We start from the raw sequence: 18,378 nt of genomic DNA, 5'->3' as shown, positions 1-18,378 counted from the left end.
CAAGATTTGGCATTTCTGGCCAAAAAGGGGGAGAGAAATGCACAAGATGAGGCTGGTCCATCTGGGACTAAAAAAGATGAAGATGAGGACACTGACGATCAGGAGGGATCTGATACTGATCAATTTTAGATTGATCTGGTGTCACCTCATATTTTTTCCTTATCTCATCTTTGCTTTAATTTTTTGATTCTTATATATGTTTTTGTTTTGTTCTAGTTATGTGCCTTAATTTCTCTGATATGCTTTAACTAGACTAACTACTTCTACCCCACTTATGCTCTGATATATGAATTATTAGAATCCCTATGTATCAATGTGTATGTTATCCTTGGTGCTGCCAACACGAGGGACAACACCTTCAGGGGGAGACTTAAAATTCAGGGGGAGAAGTGTTTTAAACTCAGGGGGAGTTTATGTTTGAATTGTTTGTGCAAGTTTTGTCCAGAAAGGCCAAAAGGGGGAGATTTGAAAGGAATATTAATTCCTTGAAAATCTTTTCCTTAAGCATGCTAATTAGAATATTGAATTTTGCCTTCTAGACAAAAGATTTGATTTGAAATGGTTAAATATTCTATGATCTCGATAATATATTTAAGATAGATATTTAACTTAATTATATCTTGATATCGAATTGAAAGGATTTATGTTTATATTATCAAGATATGATTTGATATGATAGGCTAAATATTTATATGTTATTATCGAAAATTTTGAGATAGATATTTGTCTAGATTAAATATTATCTTGATAAGGAATTATTGTGTATTATTGTTATCAAATATTATCAAGATAGTATTATTTATATTTAAAAGAGTCTTGTTTCCTAAAAAAGATTTATTTCCTTATTGTGTAGGACTCTACAAGGAAATCTCTTTTATACGTGAAAGCTAATCTATAAGTGGGGATTCTGCGCACAAACAAACGTACACTTCAGAGGAGAATTAAGAAGAGCTTTCAAAGAAAATCACATAGAAGAATTCTAAGATTCTGAAGAAGTTTTGCAACCATCGTCGTTGCCTGTCCCCGTGCTGCCGTTCGTGTTGAAGATATCAGAGACAACACTGTGGGAACTGTGTTGTTGAAGATCTTTACTGTCTCTTCAAATTTAGGCTACGGGAGTTGCATCTATTGTTTTTACTCTGATTTATTTATGATGCAAGTTTGATTTCTCAACTTGTTGAGAAATTTAGGATTTAATGACTTTTTGTAAAATCACTAGGATTACTTTGTAAGACTATTCTTACGTTTACTAGTGATATTTAGCCCTAAGGCACCCGCACGAGTTTTTATACTCGTACAAAATTAATTTTTTGTGTTATTTATTTTTATTTATTTTCTGCTGCACTGTGTTGTCGTTGATGTTGTGACACCGCGGACAACACTGACTCTTTATTTTAACCTACAATTACAATACGATTTCTATCACACATATACATAGATACACATATATTGAAAATAAGGGTGATTTTCGATTTACTTTACTACAAATATTGGTATGAAAAAAATTCATACCGATACCGATAGTAAAATTCCGAAACTTTGGTACGAAAAAAATCCATAGTAATACCGTATAGATACCGAAAAAAATTCGGTATACCGAAAAATGGTTCTGTATATCTAAAAAATTTCGGTACAATATGCCAAAATTCCGGTATTTCGGTACGGTATGTCAACTCTAATTGAAAAACAAAGTAATAATTTTTGAATTTTTTTTAAAAAAAAGTTATAAATTGGAGACCTTTTCTTATGAAATAAACTTGAAAGGCCCAATAAATTTATGAAAGCTATTAAGTGAGTAAGTGAATGGACTAAGCTTAATATGTGATCACTAAAGTAATCGGTCCAACAATAAATGGGCCATCATATGTATAAAACTGAAAAGGCCCAATAAAATCATGCAGGTTACTAAATGAGTAAGTGAATGGACCTAAGATGGATATGTGATTAGTAACCGGTCCAACAACCAATGGGCCATCCATGGCGTATAAACACACACACACACCAAATCCCATTCTTGCAAATTTTCCAGAGCCCCAGTGGTATGATTGAGATTTGGACATTTGGTTATATAAATTTGCCAATTTGGATCCTAATTTTTTGGTGATATTTACGTGGGGTCATATACTAATAAAAACTTTTACGGAACAACATAGATATCCTTAGTTAATAATTTTTTTAATTAAATGTAACGTAAAAATTACATGATAGTTGATAGTTGATACCACCAGTAAAGAAAATTACTTGATACAAAAAAATATATTACACATCACTTTTTTATTGATGACGTGAGAATCTGCAGTCGTGTTATCCTAAGATGCGTATCGAATAAGCCACTTAACTAACACAATAGTCCGCAAATCACATTAGCCACATTAATCGCATTGAGCAAACCCTGTGCAGCAAACTCGTCCAAAAAATTGTTGGTGAGATTGTAACACCCGGTATTTTAAATACGTAAATCCGCATGCATAATTAGGATATTTAAATAATTTAAATTTGTGATTTATGGGTTAAATAATTATGTGAATTATTTGTGCATGATTTAATTTATTTTCAAGCACTTAACCCATATTTAGTGATTTTTTTTATGATTTATGGCATTTTAATTATTTGATCGCGTAGACGGGACCGTGGACGGACGAGATGACTACTTTCTATCCAAATTATTTTATGAGTCTTATTTGAGCCCAAAAATATTATTTTGAGATTTATTTCCTTTAAATTTTTAGTATTTAATTTTATATAATTTTAGGAGTCCATTTTTATCCAAATTTAGCCATTTTAATGACTTTTAATTATTTTTAAAATTCCCTTAATTTGTTATTTCGAGATTTTATGTTTTAATTTAAGTTATTAGATCTTTTTTTAACTTTTATTTAGAGTATTTAAAACTTTTAATTATTCTAAAACCTATTTTAATTAAACTAAAAACCTAGACTAACCCTAAGCTACCCAAACCCACGATTTCACTAAGCTCAGACGCCAACAACCCATTCAATATTCATCTTCTTCGGCCAGTCATCCCCAAGAAAACTCCATTAGCCTCGGTCTTGAAGGTCCAAAGTTCCTCGTCGTCGCCCCGTCGTCCCGGAATCGTCTCGCTTTCGGTTTTTCTCTTCGTCTACGGTGATAGGCATGATTTTCCTTCTCTTTTCTTCTCCATATCAGTATATGCATGTGTGCATCGTGTATACATCCGACTTTTCCAAGATTTTTCCAGGAAAGTTTCGGTTTTGGATGTTGCATCTTGTTCTTGCATTGTTTTGGTTTGCATACTCACGTTTTTCTTGCATGGATTGATCATGGCTGCTGCTCCTTGGTTGGAGACATGTATCAGGGTCCCTAGGGTCGTGTCAAGTCGGGGTTTGAGGCTAAGATAGGCAGGAAATGAAGTTCTTCACTTCTGATGCTCCTGTCGCTTTGATCTCCTTCCTCAGGCCACTATTTTGGGTGAGGTTTGTTGGGTTGGAACCTTACTAGATGTTGGCTAAGTTTTGCAAGTGGTTTCACGATTTTAGGTGGTCGGAATCTCGAGAACGAAGCAAAACGCCACAGCTGCTCCTGTCTAGCGCGCGAGCTGCGGGTAGGCTGTTTTGCAGAGCTTCGTTCTCCCTCTATACTTGATGGTTTAGGTTGGTTCTTACATGGTTGGAAACGTCTTGAAGAGGGCTAGAGGTAGGTGGGGGTGAGCCGACCATTGGGTGGCCGGAGCATGGCGGCCGCCGGTGTTCTTTACCGCTGCTCGCACAGCCGAGAGCAGAAAATGGGGGCTACGGGTTTGGGGTTTTGGAGAGTGGATCCGGGTCGGGACTGTGGATCCGGGTCGGGGCAGTAAGTCATGGGTTAGGATAGTTGGTCCGGGTCCGGGTCAAGTTAGTCGGGCTCGGGTATTTTTATTTTTAAGTTTTAAGTTTAATTAAGTGTTTAATGGGCCTAATTAAATTTCAAAATTTATTTGGGCTCCATTTAATTATTTTGGGCTAAGATTAAATTATTTGGGCTTAATTAATTTATTTAAGTGAGTCCAATAATTTTTATGGGCTTTAGGGCCCATGAAAGTTATTGGGCCAGTCTTTGGGCTTTTGGGCCCATTGGGACATGAACAGTGTTATTGGGCCTAAGTTAGTCTTAATGGGCTTTGGTTGATTTATTGGGCCTAGAAAAGTTGTTAATGGGCTTAAGTACACTAATGGGCCAAGTCTTAAGTTAATGGGCTTGTATGTCTAGGGCCAGCAGTTGAATCAAACCATGAGAAATTTCATGTGTCCTGAGTTTATATTTAATTATTTTATGCATGAAAAGTTATTTGAATATTTATATGATATTAGAAAATAAATTAAATATAAATGAAGGACACACACAATTTATTTAAAGTACATGCATTCATGAAATCAATTTTTATGCTATGATTGAAGTTCTATGGTTGAGCAAATAAAATATTTTAGGTGGAAATTGAAGTAGTGTGGCCATTTATGTATGGGCAGTTTCTGCCATTTATGTATGGGTGGTTCGCCACCAGCCTCGTACGATGGTTTCTTAGACTGATCAGTCGCACTATAAGTATGGGTCACACTTACGGATAGGACCATTCGATGTTAAGAAAATAAGTGCTCAACAAACTCAAGTATGTATGATATTATGTATGTTACGTATAATTCAGTGATTTCTTTAAGCAACATTTATGTTATTATTTTTGGAGGCATGCTCATGCATTTATAGGTTAAGTATTATGTATGAAAGTGTATTAAATTATTTTAAACCCTTGTTAGTATGCATGTTGGGCCTCTAGGCTACACTGATATGGTGCAGGTGAGTACGTAGAGGAGCAGGTTACCCCTACCGGTGGTGAGGACGTATGAGCGGAGCTGCAGTGGCCCCATGACCGTAGTCTGCATCGTGCTAGTGTTCTATGCATGAATATTTTAAACACTATTTTATTTGAAGATTTTATTCCAGTGTTGAGATTTAAGTATTATTTTCACGCAACTTTTTAGTGCATGCACTGTTGATTAATTTGTTTTGAATTATTTTAAAGTATTGCATGATTCAGACGTTTTAGTAGTTATTTTATGTTGCATAATTATTTATTAAATTTTAAATCTCTTTTATGGTTGTACATTTATGTATGGGCATATATGTATATATATATATATGAATATTTTATTTAGTGTTTATTTTTAAAATTAAAAGAAAAAGAAAAAAAAATTTTAAATTTTCCGCATTTTTGAAATTTATAAGTCTAGGATGTTTCAGAGATGATCAAATTTACGTATGATCATTGGTTAAACTCACGTATTTCATCGACTCGGACACCTTTTTTAAAGATATAAATAACTAATTTATGTCGCCACGATGTGTACATAAATAATATGACAAAATTAAGTATCAAAGTAGTTGGTATATCAAAGCCCATATATAAAGCAAATGTGCTTAATGTGGTTCAAACTTTTATACAGAGGATTCATTAAACTAAAACAATATGTTATCCATATCACATGCTAACAACTTAATTCTAACAGTAAACCACCTTTTTGTTTAAATACGTTAATAATCATTGGTGCCACCTTCGAATTTCATTATTATTAAGAATACGAGATGCTCCGGAACCGACCCTGGAAAGATCATTTCAATTAAATATTGTTTTTTTTCTTTTAAAACATGTGACGTGGGCCTAATTATGGATCTGGGTTCAAAATTTATTCTCTTTTCCACATGCATCCACAGTTGCTAATAAGCCCAACTTCTAAAATTTTAACCAGAGACTTAAAAAAAAATTCCTCGAAATATTATAATTATATCTCGAATAATGAATTCAAAATTTGAGAAATTATACAAATAATGAAAAATCAAATTATATAAAGGGACTTAGCGTTAGGTTTGAATGAATAATAAAATAAAATCGGAATCAAACCGTTTTAATTTAAGATGTTCATTTCGCCGTTGTGGTTGAAAAAGTTCGGTTCGATTTTAGTTTTTTCCTCCTAACATGTCGTTGTAGCCATAACAAAATATCATAATATAATTGTCGTAAATATCGTTGTACGATATATTGGTTGTACATTTACCATTATCCTACCTATATAGTTTTCAAAATTAATAAAACTCAATATATTTTTAAAAAAATCTCAAAAAATCACAAGTTATATATCAATTTTCTTGTTCATATTTTTCCCCATTTTCCTTGCCTTTTTCCGAATAAAAATGAAAAGGATTCACTAATTGAGTAAAATGGAGGGGTTGAGCCATCTATTTGGTAGTTGAACTATATCAATCTAATGATATAAATATACATTGTTATTCTTGCCCTTTTACTCTTCCATTTGTCCTTCTTGCAAAACGGTATTTGTGATTACATATCGCAACAAATCTTACCCCAATATTGATCACACGTAATTTAGTTTATAAGTATAAAAACTAAGACTCATAGTAGCCCGCACTATAATCATTGACGAATTATTATATATTATTTTTATTTGTATTAGTTTAGTTTGGGTAATATTTAAACTTGGATTCGTTTAACTTTGGAGAAAGCGTGGAATAATTAATATCAAAATGTCACAAGTTAGCATAACTTTTAGATATTTTATTACATTTATATATGCGCAAAAATAGATGTTACTCTTTTATTTTTGCCAATACATACCAAAGTTAGAGAAATAAACCGGGCATCTTTCGGACTTTCACCTTTTTTATATTCTTTTTTTTAATCTACCCATTTTTAGACTTACCTTTTTCAAAAAATAAATTCAATATTTATACTGGTGGCCCTTTAGACTTACCTTTTTAGACTTACTTTATTTGTTTTTTTTTTCCTTTTTTTTTACATTTTTTTAATACAGTTTAATTTTTTAAATTTTTTATATATTCAATTTTTCTTGTATCAATTTTTTGTTATAATTTATACTTTTACAATATATAATATAATAATATACCAACGGATTAAATATGTCAATATGGAAATATAAATAAAATAATTATATGTTTTACTTCAAAAATAAATAAGTTTGGTAATTCAAACAATTAGAAAAAAAAACTGAAATGCAAATGATAAAAAAAATCAAAATTTTTATATTAAAATATTCTCATTTTCTGTTATAATTTTTTTAAAAAAAATAAATAGAAGAAAAAAATTGTGCAGTAGTACTAAAAATTATCAGTATAAAAATATAAATTATAACAAAAAAATTGCACAATAAAATTTGACAAGATAAAAATAAACTAGTATATATAAATATATATATTTTTAAAAAAATTATAATGTATTAAAAAATAAAAACAAAACAAAACAAAAAGTCATAAAGTGTAAAAAAAATAATTAAAATATATAAACTAAAAACAAAAAAAAAATTAAAAATAAACTAGTATATATATACTTTTATACTGATAATTTTTTAGCACTACTACACAATTTTCTTCTTTATATTATATATATATATATATATATTATTTAAAATTTAGTTTTTTAGACTTTTAGTTTTCATCTTTCTTTTATACCCTCTCAAAATTTTATTTTTTAAAATTTTTTTAGCTTATTTTTCATTTTTTTATTTCATTTTTTGGACTATTTTTTTTGGACATCGTTTCTCTTTCTCGTTTGGGAGGAAGACATAATTTGTATTTAATTTTTACTCATTTTTCACGTGTTTGATTTTTTTTTTTTTTTGAAATAATGTTTGATTATTCTTTTTTTTTCTTCTTCTATTCATTTTAAAAAAAAATTACAACACGGAATGAGAATATTTGAATATATAACATTAAATTTTTTTATCATTTGCATTTTAGTTTTTTCTAATTTTTTGGTTACCGAACTTATTTATTTTTGGATTAAAACATATAATTATTTATTTTTGTTTTCATATTGACATATTTAATTAGTTGATGTATTATTATAATAAATATTGTAAAAGGATAAATTATAATAAAAAAATTGATACAAAAAAATTGATAATATAAAAAAACTAAAAAAAATTAGACTGTATTAAAAAAAGGTAAAAAAAAAGAAAACAAAAGACAAATAAAGTAAAATCAAAAAATATATATATATATATAATTTAAAAAAAAAAAAAGGAAAATGGTGCTGTGGTGTTGTTTTAACACCACAGCACCCCCTACTGCCAAAGTAGGGGATCCATTTCATCAACTTAAATACATCTCGGAGCGTAAAATGCTTTTCATTACGTAGACAGACGATACTCCATAAAAAATAACTAAAAAATAGATTTAAAAAAAAAAAAAAAAGAAGCCATACGCATGTATTAAATTTTTTAACAAAATTCCAGTTGGTAACAATAAATTTTCCCCTGTCCTCGGAAAATTAGATGTTGCTTGAATTGTCCCATGGAGCTGGACAACTAGACACCATGAAATTTTGTTCCTTGTACTATTTCTTACATGCCCCTCCCTCATCAATAATTTCGAAATTTCATTTCTACTACACCCCAAACTCAACTACTCATTTAATTAGATATTTCTTACCAATATTGGAAAATAGCAAACAAATTGAGTGTACGTACAAGGAATCATGTGCAACCATGATCCATGCAAAACATCTCTCCATGCAATTCTTCCACAAGCATTCCAAATAATTCAAGCTCGAGCTCGACTGCAATATCATCCACCAGATCCTGAAACCCCTTCCATCCATCAAAATCCATCTTGAAATCCATACCAATCATCCTATCGATGGTATCGAACTCTACTTCTTTCCACGAACCCAACCGATTGAAAATCCTACCGAAAACGACTTCTTTATTTCTAGTCAAACCTATATTTTTCCCTTTCTCCTTGACGACCGGTTGAGTAACGAGGTTCTTCAGGTTTATCGACATCAAGAAAGTGTCCTGCCTTGACAAGGGATCGTCGTCTTGGTCGGGTTCTGTCACTGTTTCTTGGTCGAATTCTTCGTCGGAACTGTCCAGCATCTTTCTCTCCAGTTCCACTGGATCCAACTCCGCAAGCTTTTCAAACCTTCTGAGCCTGTATAATAGCTGCTGTTTTGCTCCTACATTATTATTGTTCACAAAAAAAGGTAAAACATTTTTCAGTTCTAAGGGAAAATAAAGAGTGTAACATTAAATCACATTTTACATAAAACTCTATAATTAGGTGGAAAGAGTACAACAATAAAGTCATGATATTAATAAAACTTTATGAAATACAAGTGGAACAGTTGGCAATACGTTAGAAATGAATTCCCACCTCATCATCTAAACGATATTTATTCACAAATAATTATTATTAAATATATAAAGATAAGATAAAGATTTATAACTCTGATTATTTGTAGAACTTAAACGTTAGACGAAACAAATGCAAAATTTGTCTATATCATGTGTATTGTATATATACAAGGTTAGAAGCTTTGGGTGATGTGAGATGTCCCGAGTAACGAACAAGAGAAATTATATAATACATTAAAAAGGCACCAACACAATAATAGAATGTATAATTATCCATACCAATTTCCCGATTCAATAATAGCAAAATGGCCCTAACATTTATAATGCGGGCCATTTAATGTACACATATTGCCTCTTTACTATTTTGCTAGGACAAAAACGTGTCACGTGTAACTGAGAATTGGTGTACGCGTTATAGCAATTGTACTAAAAGCGCATGTGTCTCTGATACGTTTAGTTGGATTTTACCAAAAAAACGTCAAAATCAGGTGAATATGAATAGTTTTGACCGTATAAAAATGCTGAAAACGACTGGGCTTGTGACTTTTCAAATTTTTTGGTGCTTACTTGTGTCATGTAACGAAATAATAACAATTTTATTAAAGTGATAATTGGAAGAAAAAAAATATATCGATATAGATTGTAAAAAACTAAAAAATATATATCGCTTACTTTGAACGTTTGCGTAGCTACTACCATCGCAGTCGCCATCTTCTTCTTCGGCTTCTTCTTCGCTTTCATGGCCATCCTCGTCCTGGAACGGAGGATCCAATATCGATACTGGACTACAATGTTCTTTCTCTTCGTCGTCTTCTTCTCCGTTTCTAGTTTTCGGACTTTTGGATTTGTTATTATCTTTTTCCTATGGAAATTATAAATGAGTCAAGATTTGATGAAGAAGGCACCAAATAATTAAAAACTAAAACTTATCAAAGATATATATTATTGAGAGAAACATAACACATTCATTTGCCACGGATAAATACCTATTATTTTTCCATGGTGGGAAACCTTGAATGTCGACATGTGAAGTGCGACTACTCTTACATATACCTAAAAAATAACTCGATTATGTGTATAATTATGCATACTAAAAGTGGGAAATTAATATTATCGGTCAAATATTAAAACAAAATTAAGATTTGTCGTTTAGTGAGAAAATTATTTTGAGGGACAAAACCAATTTAAAAAAAAGATTTGATTGCAAGAGGCGTGATCAAAAGTACATAAAAAAAAATATTCAAAGAAATACACTCATCGCCCAAAACTCCAAAAAGGGCACTGACAATTGGAGAACTGTCGATAGTCTTAGTGCAGAAGTCAAGGGTATATTGGTCATTTAACGTCGACAATCCCGTCTACCAATTCAGACCTTACCGACAGTACTAAACAAGTCAAATGTATGTAACGTTTTCCTTCTATGTAATGGATTTCACTATTAATTTAATAATCTTTACAAAATATTATTAATTTAAATATATTTGCCAGCCTTATATCTAAAAAACATGGACTATCAAAATATTTAATATGTTCATACATATAATTACTTTATAATTTAAAAAAATTAAACATGCCGACCTCCATTTACAGTGTCACTTCCAAAATTATAATTTACACAAAAAAATATACAAAATAATATTTCTTGAAAATATATGCTTATATTTCACTGTTGCATTTCGAAATTCCACTAAATTAATTCCATGTTAAACTAAAATTTAAAGTATCTTTATGTCCCATCACAAATTAGAATAACGAGAAACAATTTAGATTGATTGTTCTGTTCATAAAGGAATCATTTTCAAGAATAAATCAATAAATCATAATAATAATGCTATCATTAAAATTAATGATAATGTTTTGGAAAAGAAGAGGGAAGAAAGAAACCTGTGTTGCGGGCAGACGGGGAGAGGCCGCGGGCGAGCAGAACTCCGGCGTACGGACGGCGGGGCTTCCTGTGCAGGACGGGCTTCGGCGGAGGGAAAATCTGAAAGGGCTTTCGCAAAACAGCAAATCTTCGGAGATGAAATCGTTATCCACCATCTCTTCCAAGCTACGATACCCGCAAGTACTGCTTGTGGAAGCCTCCAGTTCAGCCGCACGATTATCGCAGGAACACGAAATCCTCGCATTTTCTTCCATTAATTCGTGATGCCGATTCGTCGGAAGACGGATTTCGTCGTTCCCGATAGCACGCTTCATGTTCTTGCTCCGATCCTTGAGCCTTTTGAGCAAGGAACCAAACAGCGCGAACCCGGGTTTGTTGTTTTTCGACTGCTGCTGTTTCTGAATCCTCATGGCGGCTTCGACGAGCATAGCGGCGGTCCTGGACGGGACATGGAGGAACACGGCGGCGCGTGGAGACTTACAAGGGCTCTTGAGCGGCGACGGGAAGGGGGACCTTATGACGTCCGGCGAGTTCTGAAACGATAGGAAACAAGCATGTTTGCATAAACTCCCGGGTTTTGCGAAACAAGTGGATTCAATTGGCTTCTTATTTTTGATCTGTAGAACAGTAGTTTTGTGAGACGGGTTTTTCAGCTGGGATCGCCTCTCCGCGATGTAATTCTTGAGACGAAAAGGCTCCTGATTCTCTTTGAGCAGCTCATGCAGCAAGTGCTTACGATCAGTACTAGCCATTTAATTACAGAGAGTATTATTAATTTTGACCAATGGATTATATATATATATTACAGGCCGGAGGTGAAGAAGAAGTGGAAGGAATTGTGGGGGTTTTATAAATGGAATCGATCGGATTTGAAAAGGGTTTGAGATGGATGGAGACTTGAGAAAGGATTTGAAAAGTGGGGCGAGTGAGATTGAAGAAGAAACAGTAATGGCGAGGGGACAGCAGAAGGAAGAGAGAGAGAGAGAGAGAGAGAGAGAGAGAGAGAGAGAAATGGAAAGATTTTGTTGATTCAAATCGGGTGTTCGCAACATCGAGGCGAGGTCGTGTGATCATTTACACGTAAATTTTATTTTATTTTCCAACTATAATAATAATAATAATATACACACATTTTGTCACTCTTGCTTTCTTTCGATAGTGTCTAAAAGATAGATCTATCTATCCAATATTTCTTTCATCTGAAATGTTCTTATGAATATTTGTGATACCCGGAAGAGGAAATCACCTCATCTTATAGATGACCCTAAGGTAAAGATCAATCTTTAGCTAGCCAGAATCGTCTGGGGGGTCAGCTCGGGTCGGGAGTTTGGGAACTCGGGAGCTCGGCCAAGCTCTCCCATTGTAATGTCCAGCTCAGCTCGGGAGCTCGGGAGCTCAGCCAAGCTCCTCCACCATTACCTCGAGCTCGGCTCGGGAGCTCAGCTCGGGAGCTCAGACAAATTTCTTCACCATCCTCTCCAACTCGGGTTGGGAGCTCTGGAGTTCATCTCAGCTCCGATGTCAGTAGGGAGTTAGCTTAGTAGAGGGGTTGAATAACCTTGATGAGCTAGCTAAGATGTTATGATCAGTGTTCAGGTGGAGTTCAGGGGTTCAGCAATAACTCACTCACCCTTTTCCATATAACCTCAGGGAGAGCAGCAGTATAGCATCCTCATGATGACTGTTCAGCTCATATTAAGTGTATTATTATTTTCTTTGTCAGATAAGATTCGGGCGAGATCTCAGCCTAAATATTCGGTATTGTGATCCCGGGATTCGCGGATTCTTGATAAAAAAAGTAGGCGCTAAACCCGGAGCCTCCCCTATAAATACCAGGTTCACTTTCATTATTTGCATCCTAATTTTTCACTCGTGTGCACACACCACTCTCTATATTTTCGCTATCCTAGCATCTGACTTGAGCGTCGGAGGGGATACGCCAGAACACCTTTCGGCCCCCCTTAACACTCTTGTTAGTGGTTTCAGGTCAGCAGCAATTCATATTTTATTTGGAGGAGCTTCTTCAGCTCATCCAAGGAGATCACTTTATTGAGGTATATAAATTGGCGCCGTCTGTGGAAAATTCAAGCTAAGACGTAGATATGGCAGGAAGAGGAAGAGGAAGGGGAAGAGGAAATGTGGCGGATATGACTGTAGATCAGCTCAGCCAGTTCATCACTCAAACAGTGCAAGCGGCCATGGGTCAAAATCCACCACCTCCTCCCGTGGGTCAGCCAAACCCCAATTGATGCGGTGTGGGAAGAGATCAGGAGACTAGGTCGGCAAGTCAGAGGTCGGCCTGGGCCTATACAGAGGGAAAGTCCTTTTGCTCGGGCTATTCTAGATGAAGAACTCCCTGCAAATTTTAAGCAGCCTACTTTAGGGGAATATGACGGGAGCTCAGATTCGGAGGAACATTTGGGGGGATTTGAAAATGCAGCCTTGTTGCATAGATATTCAGATGCAATTAAATGTCGGGTTTTCCTCACTACTCTGATAAGGTCAGCCCAGCAATGGTTCAAACTTTTACAGCCTAGTAGTATTCAGAGTTTCAACGACATCAACTTAGCTTTTCTACACCAATATGCGAGTAGCAAGAGATATTTGAAGACTTCTCTCAGTTTGTTCAATATGAAGCAATCTGAGGTGGAACCATTGCGGGAGTATGTTCAGCGCTTCAATACAGCAGCTCTGGAAGTACCTGCTGCCACTGCTGACACCTTGGTCAACTCTTTCACTCAAGGGTTGAGAGGAGGAGAGTTTTTCAGATCCTTGGTCAAGAAGCCTCCTTTGACTTATGATGAGCTCCTTAGTCGAGCTGAGAAGTACGTGAATTTGGAGGATGCACAGAGGCAGAGGAGACAGGAAGGAACGTCTGGGAGTAAGCCCAGTGCCAAGGTGGGAGCAAAGGCAGAGGGGAAGACAGAAGGAGGAAGGAAGAGGGTTGCAGAAGAGATGAACAGGGTCAAAGGACCCTACCACTATGTACCACTCTCGGTAAGCCTGGAGAAGGCAATGCAAGTATGTGAGGATAGGCGAGCACTTGTGAGGCCCCGTAATGCTGAGAAAGGCCCTCGGTTACCGCCATCTGACAAGTTTTGCGATTTTCATCAGGAGTATGGGCATATCGCCAATGATTGTCAGAGGCTAGGTGAGGAGGTTCAAAGGATCATGTATGATGACCCTCGAATCAGAGCTGAGCTGACTCGAAGGGCAAATCCTCCTCGCCAAGGCCGAGCTCCCCAATGGAGGAATCAAAGGAATGAAGTTAGAGAGAATCAAGGTGATCATCACGGAAGAGCTCTTCAAAACGGTCAAGGAGATAGGGTGAAGCAAATTTCAAATCATCCCAATCGGGGTGTTATCCATATGATCTCAGGGGGTAGTACGGATGGAGATTCGGGAAGGGCTCGCAAAGCTCACGGGCGTAGGTTGGAAAATTTTGAGGTAAATTCTCAGCTCAGCTGTCCCACTGATCCGAACATCAGTTTTGGAAGGGAAGATTTAAAGGATGTGGTGCTACCTCATAATGATCCCCTACTGGTCACCTTGACCATAGCCAATTATGACGTGGCTCGTATCTTTTTGGATACTGGGAGTTCAGTAAACATTATTTTTAAAGAAACTCTGGACCAAATTAAATTGGAAGGATTTGAGTTGGATCCAATCACCACAGAGTTGTATGAGTTCACGGGTCATGCTCTGCAACCGTTGGGACAGATAGTGCTCCCCTTGTCCCTTGGGAGTGGAGAGCAGAGAGTAACCAAAATGGCTTGCTTTACAGTGGTGGATGCCCCATCTTCTTTCAATGGAATATTGGGACGCCCTGCCCTGAGTGATTCCCGAGATGTGGCTTCTACCTACCACCAGAAATTGAAGTTTCCAAGTGGAAAATAAGTGGGGGTTGTTAGGGGTGATCAAAAGGCAGCACGTTTGTGTTATGTGAATGAAGTGAAGGTTGATGCAAAGAGAAGTAGGAGGGAAGTAGGAATGGTTTTGATAGGCCGAGCACCAAGGTTGTTGGGTCAAAAGGTATTTTTAATGTCTGAAGAAGATCATGAGAAAGTAGAGCTAAGTCCTGGAGCTCAGATGGTGAAGTTAGCCGCTGATCTCAGTTCTTCAATGAGGCAAAGCTTGATTGATTGCTTGAAGGAGAACAAGGATGTTTTTGCTTGGTCTTTTTCAGAGCTCACAGGGGTTAGTGCAGACGTTATGGTTCATCGGCTCAACATTTTCGCGGGAGCGAAGCAGGTAAAACAGAAAAAAAGACACTTTGGGCCTGAAAAGGATAAGGTTATTAAGAAAGAGGTGAATGAACTCCTTAAGGCAGGTCATATTAGGGAAGTCCAGTTCCCTACTTGGTTGTCAAATGTGGTCCTTGTCCCTAAGAGTTCAGGCAAATGGAGGATGTGTGTTGATTTTCGGGACTTAAATAAGGCATGCCCAAAAGATTGCTATCCACTGCCTCGAATTGATCAGTTGGTTGATTCTACGGAAGGTCATCAGTATTTGTGTTTCATGGATGCCTATCAAGGGTACCATCAAATTCCGTTGGTAGAGGAAGATCGGGATAAAGTAAGTTTCACTACCTCTCATGGAACTTTCTGTTACAGAGTGATGCCTTTTGGTTTGAAAAATACAGGGGCTACTTATCAGAGGCTCATGGATAGGGTGTTTGCTTCCCAGATTGGCCGAAATGTGGAGGTTTATGTGGATGATATCCTGGTAAAATCCCAGGATGATGCAGGTTTGATGACCGACTTGAGGGAGACCTTTGCCACGCTCAGGTCCTACGGAATAAAGCTCAATCCTGAAAAATGTGTGTTTGGAGTAAGAGGAGGCAAGTTTTTGGGATACATGGTGACTGAGAGAGGGATTGAAGCTAACCCCGAGAAAGTGCAAGCTATCCGATCCATGTCTCATCCTCGAAATCTGCAGGAAGTTCAGAGGTTGGCAGGAAGGATAGCAGCTCTATCTCGATTCATATCCAGATCAGCTCATAGAAGTTTACCTTTCTTTAAGGTTCTTCGGAAAGCTAAGAGGTTTGAGTGGGATGCTGAATGTGGGAAGGCGTTCGAGGACTTAAAAAATTATTTAGCCGAACTTCTTGTATTGGCTAAGGTAGTTCCGGGTGAACCGTTATACATCTACCTCTCAGCTTTGGAGGGGGCGGTCAGTTTGGTACTCATTAGGCAGGAGGGAGCGGCTCAACATCCTATCTACTTTTTCTCACATGCTTTCAAGGGTGCTGATCTCCGGTATTCAGAGGTCGAGAAGTTGGCACTTGCACTTGTTATGACGGCCCGGAAGCTCAGACCTTATTTTCTATCACATCCTATTGTGGTGTTAACCAATTGTCCCATGGGAAGGATATTAACTCACGCTGACATTTCGGGACGATTGGTGACATGGACTACTGAACTCAGTGAGTATGATATTCAGTATGATATTCAGTATGAACCAAGAGCAGCGATTAAAGCTCAAGCATTGGCCGATTTTTTAGCCGAAACAAAACATATGGAAGGGCAGGGCTTATGGAAAGTGTATGTTGATGGTTCTTCTAACAGGGAAGGATGTGGAGTGGGGGTGCCTCTGATATCCCCTCAGGGAGATGAGATCCGATTGGCAGTCAGGTTGGATTTTCGAGCAATGAGGCAGAATATGAGGCCGTGTTAATTGGCCTTCGGGCAGCTAAGCAAGTTGGGGCAGCCCGGATACATCTCTATTCTGATTCGCAATTGGTAGCTCAGCAAGTGAATGGGTCTTACGAGGTGAAAAGTGAGAAGTTAAAAGAGTACATGAAGGCAATAGAGGAAGCTCGGGGCCTCTTTGATGAGGTAATGTTTGAGCAGATCCCTAGAGAGAGCAACGAAAAGGCGGATGTTCTGGCCAAGATGGCTAGCTCACTTCATAACTGGAAAAACAGAGAGGTAGTCGTACAAGTGGAATTAACACCTTTTACGGAGCTCACACCATTAGCTCCGAAAGAGAGTGACTGGAGAAAAGAGCTCTTGGAATACATGGAGAAGGGCGAGTTACCAAAGGATCCAAAGAAGACATATCGGTTGAAACAGAGGAGTCTCCGCTTTGTGATGGTGGAGGAAGTTATTTATAAGAAGTCATTTTCTGGACCTCTTCTCAAGTGTTTGGGTCCTAAGGAAGCTCATTATGTCCTGAAAGAGATACACGAGGGGTGTTGTGGCAATCACTTGGGATCTTATTCTCTAGCCCGTAAGGTTCTTTTAGCAGGATATTTTTGGCCTACTATTTTGAAAGGTGTCATAGCTTTGGTGACTTCTTGTGACAGTTGTCAGCGACATAGCAGACTTCAGCATCAGCCAGCGACGTTAATGAAAGGAATCATGGCAGCGTGTCCTTTCGATCAGTGGGGAATGGATATTGTGGGTCCTTTCCCTCAAGCCCCAGCTCAGAAGAAATTCTTGTTGGTCGCTATAGATTACTTCTCTAAATGGGTGGAGGCGGAGGCCTTGGCACGAATTACTGAAGGAGAAGTTCTGAAATTTCTGTGGAAGAATATTGTGTGTAGGTTTGGAGTACCGCGGAAGATTATCTCCGACAATGGGAGGCAGTTTCAGGGAGCCCGGGTGCAAGCTTGGTGCAAAGAGATGAAAATTCAACAACACTTCACATCTGTCCATTATCCTCAAAGCAATGGTCAGGTGGAGGTCAATAACAGATCTTTGGTGCAAATCTTGAAGACCCGATTAGGAAAAGCCCAAGGAAATTGGGTGGAGGAACTCCCTAGTGTGTTATGGTCATATCGTACCACATCTAGAATTGGGACAGGAGAGACTCCATTTAGTCTGGTTTATGGAAATGAAGCGGTCTTGCCAGCAGAAATTGGAGAAGAGTCAGCTCGGATCATTTTCTACGATGAGAAGAATGAAGAAAAGAGAATGGAAGACTTAGACTTTATGGAGGAGAAGAGAGAAGCTGCTGCCATCAGAATGGAGGCATACAAGAATAGGGTAGCTCGATCCTATAATCGTCGGGTGCGTAGGAAGGGCTTTCAGGTAGGGGATTTGGTGCTGAGAAAAGTTCAGGAGGGGGCTATAGGGAAGCTCGATCCTAAATGGGAAGGACCGTACAAGGTGGTGATGAGGCTCAGTTCGGATGCTTACTACTTGAAAGATTCAAAGGGGAAGGTGCTGAAGAGACCTTGGAGTGCTTACAATTTACGCAAATATTATTCTTAAATGTTGCAAGAACAATTTTCCTTTCAGTTGTAATTCATGCAGGCTACATTTTACTTTTATCTATAAGCAGTTGCTCTTTTGAAAATATTGATGTAGA

General features: G+C 36.8%; 2 protein-coding genes across 2 annotated transcripts; one reads left to right on the top strand and one right to left on the bottom strand.

Annotated features, from left to right (window-relative positions):
- Positions 1-8,178: 8,178 nt before the first annotated feature.
- On the bottom strand, positions 8,179-12,091 carry LOC140891124 (uncharacterized). The gene is made up of 3 exons (XM_073299435.1): positions 11,064-12,091; positions 9,852-10,041; positions 8,179-9,001 (listed from the first exon to the last, which is right to left on the bottom strand). The coding sequence occupies exons 1-3, from the start codon at positions 11,814-11,816 to the stop codon at positions 8,520-8,522; spliced, it is 1,425 nt and encodes a 474-aa protein (XP_073155536.1). The 5' UTR covers positions 11,817-12,091; the 3' UTR covers positions 8,179-8,519.
- Positions 12,092-13,166: 1,075 nt separating this feature from the next.
- On the top strand, positions 13,167-14,961 carry LOC140888154 (uncharacterized). Its single transcript, XM_073295842.1, has 2 exons — positions 13,167-13,293; positions 13,409-14,961. The coding sequence occupies exons 1-2, from the start codon at positions 13,167-13,169 to the stop codon at positions 14,959-14,961; spliced, it is 1,680 nt and encodes a 559-aa protein (XP_073151943.1).
- The last annotated feature ends 3,417 nt before the right edge of the window (positions 14,962-18,378 follow it).

The sequence above is a fragment of the Henckelia pumila genome, chromosome 3, assembly GCF_033568475.1.
Source record: "Henckelia pumila isolate YLH828 chromosome 3, ASM3356847v2, whole genome shotgun sequence".
In the NCBI taxonomy this organism is placed as follows: domain Eukaryota; kingdom Viridiplantae; phylum Streptophyta; class Magnoliopsida; order Lamiales; family Gesneriaceae; genus Henckelia; species Henckelia pumila.
The sequence above is the reverse complement of the archived record's forward strand: the minus strand, read 5'-3'. Positions and strand labels throughout refer to the sequence as shown.

Excerpts from the sequence above, each read along its gene's own strand:
- LOC140891124 (XM_073299435.1), bottom strand. The coding sequence starts at position 11,816 with ATGGCTAGTACTGATCGTAAGCACTTGCTGCATGAGCTGCTCAAAGAG. Across the intron at positions 10,042-11,063 it reads CCCGTCTGCCCGCAACACAG|GAAAAAGATAATAACAAATC; the intron begins GTTTCTTTCTTC and ends TAATTTCCATAG. Across the intron at positions 9,002-9,851 it reads TAGCTACGCAAACGTTCAAA|GAGCAAAACAGCAGCTATTA; the intron begins GTAAGCGATATA and ends ATAATAATGTAG.
- LOC140888154 (XM_073295842.1), top strand. The coding sequence starts at position 13,167 with ATGGCAGGAAGAGGAAGAGGAAGGGGAAGAGGAAATGTGGCGGATATG. Across the intron at positions 13,294-13,408 it reads TCCACCACCTCCTCCCGTGG|ATGAAGAACTCCCTGCAAAT; the intron begins GTCAGCCAAACC and ends GGGCTATTCTAG.